The sequence below is a fragment of the Lonchura striata genome, chromosome 5, assembly GCF_046129695.1.
Source record: "Lonchura striata isolate bLonStr1 chromosome 5, bLonStr1.mat, whole genome shotgun sequence".
NCBI lineage: Eukaryota > Metazoa > Chordata > Aves > Passeriformes > Estrildidae > Lonchura > Lonchura striata.
Genome location: NC_134607.1, coordinates 70,393,148 through 70,407,167, shown reverse-complemented (window position 1 = coordinate 70,407,167; position 14,020 = coordinate 70,393,148). Strand labels below are relative to the sequence as shown.

Below are 14,020 nucleotides of genomic sequence, written 5' to 3'. Positions count from 1 at the left end.
CTGGAAAGAAACAAAGTTAGGGAAGGATGCTGACACTGGCAACAGAGGCTGAGCTCTCTCACGAGGCACAGGAGGCCCTGCTGAAGTGCAAACTGCTCCACACACCTGCCCCAGCAAGGCTTTCCTCATCCCTGCGCAGCCTTGATTGTGGGATGGGGAATGTTTGGAAGCAGTGGAGCACCAGCCTGTCCCAGGATAACCGTGGGGGTCTGCTCCTCCCTCTCCCTGAGAGCCATCAGGAAGGGTGGGTGCATTTCCCATAAACACTCCTTGTTTTGGGTCTCTTTCCCCAGAACTGTGAGGTGCAGAACAGCACAGAGATGACCTGCCAGGCCCCAGCTCTGGCTGTGGACCCCAATCACCAGTCTGAGCTCGCTGAGCGCCCGGAGGAGTTTGGTTTCATCCTTGACAATGTGCAGTCCCTGCTGATCCTCAACAAAACCAACTTTACCTACTACCCCAACCCCATCTTCGAGGTTTTCAATCCCTCAGGGATCCTGGAGCTGAAGCCTGGAAGTCCCATCATCCTGAAGGTGAGATGGGGACCAAGGACTGGACTGAAATTCTGCCTCCTGCCTCTCTGTGCCTGCCAGCACCCCCTTAAATCATCCTGATGGCACCCCAAAAATTTCCTCCATTCCTTGCCCCTTCTGGAACCATATCAGAGTCACCATCAGCAAACACCAAGCACTGCCCACACCCATAACTAAGAATTATAAACTCCTGTGTGCAGCCTAAGTTTGTACCCACTGCTGTTCACCAGAAAACATCTTCTACCTTTGCAATGTGGCTGACAGTGAAATATCCAACTGTTTCCTTTCTTGTACATTCAAGACCTTCCTCTCACCCCTGTTTTAGCCCAAACCAGTCTTTTGCCATTTCTGTAAATGTCAGAGCAATACAGAGAAGGAATTTTATAATACAGCATTTCTGTATTGGTATTTTTACATGTGAATATGCAAAAAAAGTTATTTTACCTGCAGATGCTTTTTGCATGTTTGGAAAGGAGTCTGACTTACTTTCCTGGCTGTGTTTAGTAAGGGCTTTATTGTGCAGGGCTTAGATGGAACATTTCCCACTCAGCTGCAGAGAGGGAGGAGCAGGACAGGCCCTTGTGACTGCTCTGAGTCTGTGACCACTCACGCTGTTCTCTGTGTGAGTTTCTAAATTGGCTTTTCCTCCCTGTGTGAGCAAATGGCGAACTACAAATGTCATAATAGATTCATATTTAGCTTGGAAAGGACCTTAAAGGCCATCTCATTCCAACCCCCTGCCATGGGCAGGGAAACTTTCCACTAGACCAGGCTGCTCCAAGCCCCATAGAATCACAGAACCCCAGAATAATGAGGTTGGAAGAGACCTCTAAGATCATCAAGTCCAACCCATGCCCCAACACCACAACTAGACTATAGCACCAAGTGCCAACTCCAGTCTTTTTTTAAACACAACCAGAGATGGTGATTCCACCACCTCCCTAGGAAGACAATTCCAGTATTTTATTATTCTTTCAGTGAAAAATTTTTTCCTAATATCCAACCTAAACCTTCCCTGATGTAGCTGAGGCTGTGTCCTCTTGTTCTGTCAGTCATGCCCGGTGGAAGAGACCGACCCCACCTGTCTGCAACCTCCCTTCAGGAAGCTGTAGAGGACAATAAGGTCACCTCTGAGCCTCCTCTTCTCCAGGCTGAACAACCCCAAGTCCCTCAAACATTCCTCACAGGGTTTGTGCTCCAAGCCCCTCACCAGCCTCATTGCCTCCTCTGGACGCGCTGAAGCATCTATCCCCATCTATCCAGCCTGGCCTGGAGCAGTGTCAGGGATCAGCCATCCACACCAATGCAATATCAACACTTGTATCCCAGGGATCAACCAGAGGGGCAAAGAAAACTCTTTCCTACGTTTATTTGGTTATTCTGGGGTGTGATGTTCCTCTCTGTGCAGGGCAGGAATCTGATCCCACCGGTGGCAGGAGGCAATGCCAGACTGAACTACACTGTGCTGGTGGGGGAGAAGCCCTGTGCAGTGACTGTGTCAGACGTGCAGCTCCTCTGTGAGTCTCCAAACCTCATTGGGAGGCACAAGGTGATGGTAAGTGATGCCTGACCCTCAGCCCCTTCTCCCTGGGTGGCCTGGGAGGGCACAGCAGAGCTGAAGAGCTGGCAGAGGGCTCCAAGGGGTTTGCATCACTGTTTTCCTTCCTAGAAACATCAGAGCCCCTTTTTGGTATAATATTCTCATCAAGGGTAATTTTGAGAAATACAACAGTGGAAAAGTGACCTGGAGGTCTTTGTGGACAGTGAGACACCTTTCATGATCAAACCCCAAGGGGAGGGTTTGCCTCTCTTCTGTTTTTGTATGGGCTGTATGAACCCTGGATTCTCATGTGAGACCACATGTAACATGTTCCTACACAAAATTATTAAATTCAGCACAGTTCCCACCACTTTGTTGACAGGATGATGACTAAAATTTGCCTTTATGTAGGAGAGGAAAAAATAAAAAAGCAGGATGTGGACAATAGTGTGAGTAGACTTCAGAATTTTGACTTCTATAAAACTTAGTGTGCTCCTACAAATCCTTTCTGGAACCTGTGAAGAGTGGACCTGGTGATTACATCTGAGGGAGCTGCTCCTCCTCTCACCGTTTATTTATTTACTCCTTTTCTTACTTTCCTCTCAATAATTTGAATTCCTTGATGCTGGTGCTTGATAAACCTCATATCAGCAAAGACCCTGGAGTTGTACCAAGCTGTGGGTGGGAACAACAAAAGCTGACAACTGACATCAGTGTTTCTCATACCTTGTGAACAACTGTCTTTCTGTTGCACCTCCCAAAGCTGTATCATATTAATTTATTTATTTCAGTACAAGGAGACTCAGAGACTTTGATCTTTAAAAATATTTTTCTGGGAACTTTTAGAAAGCAGAGTTCATGATGACCATTTTGGGTCTTGTTTGTGGCTGCTGCTGGGATCCCTTGTAGTGGCTACTTAACTTCTCTGTGCCAAAGTTTGTCATCTGGAAAATAGAGGCAATAATCCTCTCCAGCCATGCAAATACACCATGTCTCTCAATTCATTGCAAAGCACATTAAGACTCTCCAAGAAGAGCAATAATGAAGTGAGAGATTTTCTCTGTGTGAAAAGCAAAGTTTTTGAGCATGGCAATAAGTGTTCCCTGTCATTTTCATGGATATGATTAAGCATATGGTTAGTGTCAGAGAGGGACAAAGCCAATCCTGGGGAGACAAAACTCAAAGCCAGGTGAGCAATAATCAACCCCTGGGGATCCAGGGTGATGGACATCTGGCCAGGCTGCACTACTTGGGAAGACTTCCCTGCTCCTGCAGCTTTGGACAGTTTAAGTGAACCCAAAGATGAAAAAACAATCCCTTTTTGAGGATGCTGGTTAAAGAGGGATACTGCTGGGAAACTGGGAAGATGATGGAGGTTCTCAAGGATGGACTTTGCACCTGGAACCAGGGTTGGAAAATGCCTCCTCTGGCATGGCACAGCATCTCTGCTGCTCAGGCTGGGACCATGTTTCACATAAACTGATACCTTAGGTTTTAGCTTTTATATTTTTGACATTCTGTGATGCTTAAGTGTGTAGTTCTGAGCTTCGTATTTGGTGATGGTGAGCTCTCTGCACAGAGCAGGGACACAAAACAATTCCTGCTCCAGCTGGGCACCAAGGACAAATGATCCAAACCTCAGCCCAGGAGCACAAACACCGTGGGCTGGAGAGAGAAAAACAAGCAGGGTGGGACTGATGGGCTGGAGCTGGAATGGGAATGAACTCCAAGGTGCCAATGGAGCAGAACTGATCCCAGGGAGAGCCCCGGGAGCACTCGTGAATTTTGGGGCCATTTTGGTTCATTTTGGGGCCATTTTGGTTCATTTGGGTGCAGCCCTGGCTGGGCTCTGGTGCTGCCCAAGGTGGATCCATGGAGGAGATCCTTTAATAAATCCCTGCTTTATTCTTTAACTCTGCCCAGCCTCTGCTCTAGCTCAGCTTTCTCAAGGTATCAAAACATCTCTTTGATGGCCAGGATAACTGATGGAAGTTCCTCCTCCTGATTTTGCCAAAGATTTAGTCTCTGACCTTGAGGAAATTGTTGAACAAACCCTTTATTTGCAAAATGAGGTGGCACAAGCTGAGAGGGAGCCATGGGAGTGAGTCAGCTGGTGCAACACAGAGATTATTTCTAAGGAAGGAGTAGTGGCAATGACACACGCTGATGTCAACATGCTTTTGATCTGTCTTTTTTTGAGCTGTCTGATTTTGAACTGTCTTTTACACAATGACAGAGTTAAGTATTTGAAAAAAATAGCAAAGAAATAAAAGGCCTGGGCGATGGTTAAAAAGACTGAATAAAACTCAGAGGCAAGTTTTTCCAAGGAAAAGAAGGAGATGTGAGGAAGGTCCACGAGTGACTACTCCAGAGAAGGTCTGCAGGGAAGATGTGGAATACATCTGAAGGGTTGTTGGTTTCTAACACAGCCTGGAAAGTACACCAGACTCTCTATAATGAACACAGAGATGGTCAAATGCAGCAGCTGAAGGTCAGGGTGTGAGTCATCTCATCCTTAGAGGGATAATTTTATTTGGCCAAATTTGCACCAGGAAAGACACTCCTTCAGAACTCCTGAACTCCTACAGGCGTCCACTAAGACTTCTTTGGAGAAAACTGGGCTCTGACAGAGCCCATTTAGAATATTTAGTGTAATTTGGGACAAATTCATGATTAATAGTCTTTAAAAATGTCCAGATTGTTGTTCTTTGGTGGGTTCATAGTCAGTCTTCTTGAAGTTAAAAATAGTTTCCTCCAGAAACACTCAATGGATTAAGAAGTGAAATAGGGTGGTGTGTGCATATTTTCTTGTTTCTTTTGAAAGCTAACAATAACACAGCAGTCTCATAGATTTTCTTCTTCAAGAGCCAGATTCCCTCAGATCAGCTTCACTTGTGGATTGAGAGACCTTCCCAGTGATGAAACCACCTTTGAAGGGGAACACGCTGGGCCTAACTTTGAACACCTGCTTTTTTGGAGCTTAGATCCCCTTATCATTAATGGAGAGAAATGGGAACTTCCACTGAATGAAACACCTCGTCCCAGTGTCAAAGGTGTCAGGAGCAGCTCACATAAATCACATCCTGAAAGTGGTTTTTCTCTTTGTTGACTCTGGAATCATGCTGCAGTGTCTAACTCGGATGTGCACGCGGAATATTTGGTGAGAGAAATCCCACCCATGGAGACGAGCTTTGAGGATGGATCTGCTCTGGGATTTGGGATTTGGATTGTTTGAGTCTGCTCTCATATTCCTTGAATGGACTCATCTGACTGCAGAGCTTGGAGAAAGAAAAAGAATTAAGCTATTTATTGATCCACTGACAGGAAGGAAAGCATGTGAGTTGTGAGAAAATTTTGGGACAGTGGTCTAGGGCAAAAGGGAACAACTTCCAGTGCATGGATTAGGATGTGATTTCGGCAGTTTGTCTTCTCAGTTGAGCAGGCCACATTCCAACAACAAACCTCAGGATTTATAAGTGAGTTGGATGTTGCATCTTGAAATAGATGGGAAAACTCATTACTGCTGCATCCCAACTGGGTGTCTGAGTTTCCTTGGCCTCTGAAAATGCTTTACAAGCCATCAAAGTCATGGTAGCAATTGGTCATCTTGAAACTATTACTGAGCAGGTGAGTTTAGGATTAGTTTTGTTTTTTATCGCAGACACTTTATCTCTCCAGACCCCATCCCAAAATGGCATGAGAGGGCCTTGTGGATGGAAATTCGCTGTTTTCAGACATTCACTTTGGTATTGTCCATGACAAGTTGTAGTTTTGTCTCTTTGGCCACTGAGGAGCAGCCTACACCTGGTGGTAGAACAAAACAACCTTCTTCCCCGAGGCTGCAACTGGGACTGCAATAACTTCTGGGAGATGATAAAGTCACTGAGATTCATGTCCCCAGGAAGGGTTGGGGTGGAGAGCACCTGGGAAAATTCATTAATTCATGATTCTGCTCTGAAGTCTCTTCTGCTGGCTCCAGCTGGGCCAGTTTCTTCCTCCTGCAGCCTAGAGAGGAAACCTGAGTAGGTGCCTGAGCTGAGATGTGGGAAGCTCTGGGATTAGTAAGTGTCCAGGAGATTAACTGAGAGCCAGTGGGATGCAGGACAAGGCTGAACACCAGCCAGGGTTGTGGGGGAGAAACATGAGGAAATGTGAGGGGAAACTCCTCAAGGTGGAGGAAGAAAACAGTTTAATTCCACACTGGGAGTAGGAAACAGCCATTCCTGGGGTCTTAAGTGCATTTCTGCCTGGCAGCAAGAGGCTGCAGGGCCAGCTGTGCCTCTCTGTGACACAGCTCAGCTGGGGTGAAGTGATGGGCTCATCGTCCTTCAAGCTTTCTGCTGACCTACAACCAGCAGTCCCAAACCACAACACAGCCCTAGAAGCCTTTTTATACTTCAGGCCAGTCAGCAGGGCTTTTCTCCCACCACTCAAGCTTTGCCTGCTCTACAAACAGCTTTGAACAGCCTTGTAGTAGCCTGAAGCCAGCGGTGTCCTGTGGGATTCCTGCTGGGAGTGGTGTTCATGTTGTAAAGAAGGGCTCTAAGGGACTTGCTTCAGCAGAACATTTTGTTGGGTTTGCAGCAGGAGTGCTCGCAGAGTTTCTTCCTGCTTGTTAAAACCAAGCCCCTTTCACAGCAGCTTCTTCCAGAGGCTGGAAGCAGCTCTGGGAACCTCTGGGAGTACATGGAGAACAAAAAGCTATGTTCAACTCTTACTGGTGCACATCTGCAGTCACCCTGACAATGTGTGGCTAAGATAGGGGCTGTAAAGAGAATGGGCCAGGCTTTGTGGGTTTGTGGTGGTTTTTCACTATCCCAGAGGCTTCCAAGTACAGTTTTATCTCTCTGATTTCTGCAGTCCCACTGTACTCGCTGGGTCAGCTATCCTCTGCCCCATTGTGAGGTTAGGAGCCATCAGACCATACCTTGAGCTCTGTGTTCTGTGTGTATTTTGGGGCTGAGTGACATCAGTGCCCCATACAACACATCAGGTTGGGGAATGAAAAATCCAGGAACTGATATGGAGAAATTGTGGCTGGTGACTTGTTTCACCACAAGTCGTTTTGTGGCTGGATTCATGGTGAGTGCCTACAGAGGTGATTCTGCCTGGCATTTCAAATGCTTTTAAGCTGTTCCAAATACCTCCTCTTTTGGCTTGGGAGACAAGGGGATGTCACCATTCACCCTCAGCCAGGATGATGACAGAACTCCTCTGCGCTCCTGCTCGTCTGAGAGTTTCAATGCAGCTCTTTGCTGTTTTCCCTCCAGGCTCGTGTAGGAGGGATGGAGTTCTCTCCAGGCATGGTCTACATCTCCCCAGACAGCCCTCTCAGCTTGCCAGCCATTGTCAGCATCGCAGTGGCCGGCGGGCTGCTCATCATCTTCATCGTGGCCGTGCTGATCGCGTACAAGCGCAAGTCCCGGGAGAGCGACCTCACCCTCAAGCGCCTGCAGATGCAGATGGACAACCTGGAGTCCAGGGTGGCCCTGGAGTGCAAGGAAGGTAGGCTGAGTGTTCTGGTTTGAAAGTAAAACCAGTGAGAGACTCGAAGTCAGAAATACAATTTATTGGGAAAAGGGAAAAAGACAAAATACATGCAATGATACAAAGGAAGACCACTGACAAAGTCAGAATACAACCTGACACCCCTCTGGCCAGTGCGCTGGTAGCAGTCCTAATTGGAGTGGCTGCAGTCCTCTTGGGATGGCAGATGTGGTTGCTGTGTCTCCCCAGAAACCTGTGGAAAGGGTCTAGAAATCCCTGGATTTATCCAGGTGGGAATGCCTGGCTCCTCCCCCTGGGCGGAGCATCTCACAACGGGCTGATGTTATTCTGAGTCTGAGGCGTGTCCTTGATCACCTGTTGAACAGAACTGGCTCCTGGAGTTATCTCTGAGCCATGTGGAAGACATTGATGGGCCATTAACAGGAGACAAGGAAAACTGCCCAGAGGCAGCTCCTGCTTGGATGGTGATAGGAAACATCTTGGTCTTCAATCTTGGACAGCTGAGGAAGGCAGGATGTCCCTGTGTCAGTGTTGGAAAAAGGGAGACATCCAGTCACAAAGCTTTGAGCTGAAATACCATGGTGTTGAACCCTGGGTGGTTCAACATCGTGGGTGTGGCTCGAGCCTGGATCTAATCTGGCTTTCCCTGTTTTCCCTTTGAAACAGAGTGAAAATTTAACAGGGTAGATATCCATTTATATTTAGGTAAAATGTGCAACTTTGAGCTTGCTAACATAAGTAAAATATGCTGTTTTAGTCTAGTAACTCCACAGTACTCTGCAACTAGTAAAACTGCCCCAGCTGAAGAGAAAGAATGTGAATTTCCAAACTGAAGAGATAAGAGATAAAAAAATCCCTCAAACCTTGAAGCAAGCAGGGCAGGGTGACCCAAAAGTTCTTCCTGTACTTTCTGATAAAAAACTAGCTACAAGTATAAAGCTAAATCAATAGAATGAATATGCATAAGCCTATTGTAAAATTCTATGCATATGTAAACTACTAAGGGGTAATAAAAAAGATCAAAATTCCTCAGGAGCACACATGTCCTTTACAGGAGAACAATCCCCCACATGAGGCCAGCGCTGTAATAAACATACCGTCCCTACAAATCTTTGTAGGAATTGTAGGGTTTTGATTTTTTTGTCCTCGTTTCACCTTAGTTCAGACCTTCTCCACCCTCTCCTAACTGGATTTGATAATTCAAAATCCAAAGAAAGCCTTGGCACATGTCCCCGGGGAAAGGCTGTGCTGTGGGAAAGGCGACTTTGCTCTCATCCACCTTCTTCCTCTCCACATGTTGCCTTATTCCTTATTCTCATTCATGAGGGTCAGAGGTTTTTCCTATTCTGGTGAGGCTGACCCGGAGTTTCACTGCGCCCTGAGTTGTTCTGGTTTTGTGCCAGCCTTTGCAGAGCTGCAGACAGATATCCATGAGCTGACGAGTGACCTGGATGGAGCTGGGATCCCTTTCCTCGACTACCGAACCTACACGATGAGAGTGCTTTTCCCTGGCATTGAAGATCATCCAGTCCTAAGGGATTTGGAGGTAAAACAACATTTCCTGCTTCTAGCTCCTCTCATGCCTCCCTGTTCAGTCCTGAGCTCCAGAGATTCTGCGTCAGTGGTGGGGATGTGATGACTTTACAAGGGGTGAAACAGGTCCTCAATTAAAAATCTGGGTCGAAGGGGGAAATATTTGCTGTTATCTCAGATAATATTAGATTATAAAATCATTTAGGTTAGAAAAGACCTCTAAGACCATCAATTCCAATCATCAACCCAACACTACCAATTCCATCACTAAATCATGTCCCCTTGTGCAACATCCACACACTTTTTGAAACCTTCTAGGAATTGTAATCTCACAACTCCCCTGGACATTTTGTTCCACCATTTGATCATCCTTTCAATGAAGAAATTTTTTGCCTAATTTCCAGTCTAAACCTCCCCTGGTACAACTTTAAGACTGTTTCCTCTCATCCTGTCACTTGTTACCTGCTGACTTGTTACCTGATCACTCACTTATTTGGAAGACTCATAAATCCATATCCATTAGGCCTACTCAATTAAGCTTCTCTTTGGTCTTAACTCTTCTGTGGCTTGAGTTTTAGACTGGATTTAATATTTTCTGCCATGCAGGGGCAAGGAAAACCTGTTGTATGACAGAGGAGCATGTTTGCCTGTGTCATCCAGCTTTGCATGACCCTCACACTACTAAGAGACCAGGTTTTCTTTGTGGCAACCCCTACAAAAATAACTCCCTGTCACTGAGAGAGGTTCACCTTTGCTGCATTCTGGTTTGCAGTGAGGTCATTGTCAGTCTGTCCATACCCTGCCCTCATCTTTCTCCTCCACCCCGACTCTCTGGATGGAGATTTGTGAGACGTCGTTCACAAATCTTGGGGTCTACACAGAGCCTGTATCACCTGAGTGGTGACAGGAGCCTGATGGGAGCCCAGGTGAAGTCTGCCAGGCTAAAATCTGCTCTAGGCTCTGGCAGATGGACAGACTCTGCTCTAGGAATACCTGGGCTGGAGAATCAGGAGCCACACCATGGCCAAGGTGTTGGCTGAGCTGTCTGCGAAGCCTTTGGCAGGCTCTGAGCTCCAGAGAGGCTCTGGCATGGGCCTGGGAGATTGCTGGAGGCCAGGACTGGGCTTGGTTGGCAGGAAGGAGGAGCAGGAGCTGGCACAGGCAGGCCCATGCTTGGCTGGCTGTGTAATCAGAGATGCCTGCTCAGCTTCGGTCCTGCCACTCGGAAGAGCCAAAATTCATCCGACTGTGTGAAGAGAGACATTAAAAAACTTGATCTGTCATCAAGGAGGGCTTGTGGGACTGGGTAGGAGGCTGAGTTACACATAGATACCATACAGATTTGGAGTGCAGGTTGAGTGGCATCCAGCTGCTTTCCTTCAGGACGAGCAGCTCCAACAAACGAGGAGGAACAAGGGGTGCTGAACCTCCCTCTCACACGTGTGCACACACAAACACTTCCATTATCCTCACAGCCAGTTTCCATCCCTACATTCATTAACCCCATCCAGCTGATCACAGAGCAGCATCTGACCCCTGCAGAGGCCTTAGCACAGATGCTCCCCTATGTAGACACACACTGAGCTAATGTTTCAATCCAACACCTTTGATCTCTTCTTCCTTTCATTCCATTCATTTTTTTTTTTCTTAATCCTTTGTAAAGCTTCACCAGCTCTCTCAGTGTCAGAATCTTTAGCTACCAACGTGAAGGCAGCTCACATTCTGTTCCCTTCTCTGTAGCACCCAGAAGGAATTGCTATTTATTGCAAAAGGCCCCGGCACAGATCCCACAGTGAGAAGGTCTTACTTATTTCCAGTTCATTTGCTAATTAACTGCTTCCAGATGCAGCACAAAATACTTTTCTTGTTATTTTGTTTTAATTCTCCATAATAACCCTGGGATAGACAATATTAAATGTTCAAGCAAGTGAGTTAAAAATAATTATTGGCGGGATGGGTGGTGGTGGTTTGTTGGTTGGTTGGTTGCCTCAATCTATTTAGGAAGTAATTTATTTGTTGGATGCAAAGAGTTCAGAACTCTAATTTACAGAATTAAAAAGTAACAACTCTATAAGGGGTCTTGCATTGCTTGGCTGTTTAAGCAAGCCAACTTATTTTGTATCAAAGTGCCAAATTTGGGTGGTTATTAATTCATATATGCCTCGGTGACATGTGTTGCTCTGTGGTGAGACCCTCCAGCTTCCAGAAAAGCTTTTTAAGGGCTGGAACAGCTTCAGCAAGTAGAGGGATGAGTTTGGGGTTCTCTATTTAGGTTCCGTCTTTGCCTAGAGCCAGAAGGATCAAAAATATCTCTGTGGAGCCCAGAGTCCAACACTGAGGTCCTAAATTGTTCCATATAAAAATGAGTTTTTCAGCCTCTCACAGCTGAGAAATACAAGACTTATCCATCACTCTGTCTCCAAAACACCTCAGCTCCCAAACCCAGAGGTTCTTCTGGAGCTCAGGGTGTTCTCTCACAGCTTCACCTGCCTTGCTCTTCAAACCAAGGCTCAGTTCCATGGTCACCATCTCAGCCAGTGCTTCACTGCATCTCTTCATCTCCTCAAAACCTCATCCTGGGCTTTCTTTCCTCTTCCCGCCTCTTCCAGCTCCCTAAAGCTGAACCCCAAACCTCTGCAAGCAGGTTTCCTGCAGGAATGAGAAAGAAGTTTTGGATGAAATCAGAATAAGACTTCAGTCTACTAAAATGAAAATATAACGTGGCATGGCAACACATTTAGGCACCAGAAATCTCTTTGGGGTGTATGTCAAAGCAAGCGGGCGCCTGGCTGGGTAATAATTAGCATGGACTCCATGCATTTCAGAAGGCTAATCATAATAATCTTTATTAAGAAACCCATACTTTCATACTCTTAATTGGCTACAGGTAGACCTAATTTGTCCTCTAATTAAAACAGCATCACCATTGGCTAATTAAGAAACCACCCTTGGCAAACAAAACTCCATAACACATTCTACATGTTCACAATACCAGGTACAGCAAGTTAAGGTAAGAATTGTTTTTCATTCTTTGATCTTCTCACAACTTTTCCCAGAACGATGCCTGGGAAAATTGTGTTTCTCTCTGTGGCCAGAGAGAGGAACACAGGACTGGAAAAATCATCTGGATGTGCCTGGGAGTCTTCTCAGGCTTCCTAATCTTTAGATGATGTATGGATTCCCTTCCTGTCTTTCCTTAGCTGAGGAGCTGGAGGGATGAGAGCAGAGAGAGAGAGAGTGATAGGACAATTCAGCAGTGGGAAAATGAGGAAAAGGGAGAAAATCCCTTTCTTTTTGTGCAGGTCCCTGGCTACCGGCAGGAACGGGTGGAGAAGGGCCTGAAGCTCTTTGCCCAGCTCATCAACAACAAGGTTTTCCTGTTGTCCTTCATCCGCACGCTGGAGTCGCAGCGCAGCTTCTCCATGCGGGACCGCGGCAACGTGGCCTCGCTGATCATGACGGTGCTGCAGAGCAAGCTGGAGTACGCCACCGACGTCCTCAAACAGCTCCTGGCCGACCTCATCGACAAAAACCTGGAGAGCAAGAACCACCCCAAGCTGCTGCTCCGTAGGTAAGGATGCCTGGGTATGAGCTGGGCTGGGAGGGCTGTCTCTCTGTTGGGGTTTTTTATTAACAGGATGGTTCCTTGAGCTTTATTGCAGCCTCATTACATTGTTGAGACAATTGGGAGATGGCAATAGCTGATGTACAACCAGCAGCAGCCAAAGATTTCTTTGTGTCTTGGTTTGAAAAGGCAGGTGTCTGCTAAGGAAGGCAGGAGCCTCCCCTGAAATGGAAAATACAAACCCCCTCCCTCTGAATTCTAATTTTGAAATTAAGGGGCTCTCAGGCAAAGATATGGGAATAGGAATAACAGCTCTTTGCTAGGAAAATTAAAAATACAAATGTAATAGTACAAAAAAGAACCCAGTGCCAGGGTCAGCAATGCCCTGAGCCCCTGTGGGTCAGGGAGGTGGCTCAGCCCCATCCCAGGGGGGCTCAGCCCTCCTGCAGGGCCAGCTGTGCTTCTGCTGGAGCAGGATCCTGCACAAGGGGGGAGTTTTCCTCTGGAGCTCCAGGGCTGGGGGAGATGGGCCTGGGCTCCTCTGGGAATGCAGGGGGAAGGAAGCTGCTCCTCTGGGAATGCAGGGGGAAGGAAGCTGCTCCTCTGGGAATGCAGGGGGCAAAGGCTGCTGTGCTGTTCCCAGGTCAGATTGGATCCAGGTAGGAATGCTTGGCTCCTCCCCTGGGCAGAGCATCTCCCCATGGATGATGGAATTTTCTCAGCCATGCAGGGACACTCAGTGGCCATGGACAGCAGAGATCTCCTGGAGGGAGGATGGGCTGTGGGAGATGTAAAGAAAAAACTGCCCCATGGACAGCAGAGAACTGCCCCACCTCTGACAGATAGGAATAGAGTACCCCCATTTCCAACATAAGAAAATTTGTTACAGACATTTGAAAAACTTTCTAGCCAATAGCAAATTGCTAAAGCTCATAGGCAATTGTTCTAGTCAATTACTAAAAGCACACATACACCTACTTCATACAATGCTTGCTTGTCTGCTTTCTAATAATAATACACAATACTTCATTATTATGCTTAAAACCTTCTGCTATCTCGCTAAGCATATTTTTCTGCAGTCTTAAGGTCTACCTTAGCCAAGGCTAAAACTCAGGCTATTGTTTCATGTCCTCGCTTGCTGGACTATTGTAACTTTTTTCTACTTTCAGACTTTGCAGCTGCAGCTAGTTCTACGTTTTCTGTTCTTTCTGTTTCTAAGGCCTGCTTTTAAAGCTTTCTGGAAGTCTTCTTAACCTTTACTATTTCCCACAGTACCCACATAAACATCGTACTCATCTTTGGAAATGTAGATCTTGCTCCATCTCCTCCATAACCAAAAAG

General features: G+C 46.6%; 1 protein-coding gene across 1 annotated transcript in view; it reads left to right on the top strand.

Annotated features, from left to right (window-relative positions):
* The window catches only part of PLXNA4 (plexin A4), a 475,064-nt gene that overhangs the window by 410,985 nt on the left and 50,059 nt on the right, over positions 1-14,020 (top strand). The window contains exons 18-22 of the mRNA XM_077783705.1: positions 294-533; positions 1,942-2,088; positions 7,344-7,578; positions 8,985-9,127; positions 12,417-12,685. Coding sequence (XP_077639831.1) covers positions 294-533; positions 1,942-2,088; positions 7,344-7,578; positions 8,985-9,127; positions 12,417-12,685 — 1,034 coding nt within the window. The remainder of the gene's footprint in view (positions 1-293; positions 534-1,941; positions 2,089-7,343; positions 7,579-8,984; positions 9,128-12,416; positions 12,686-14,020) is intronic.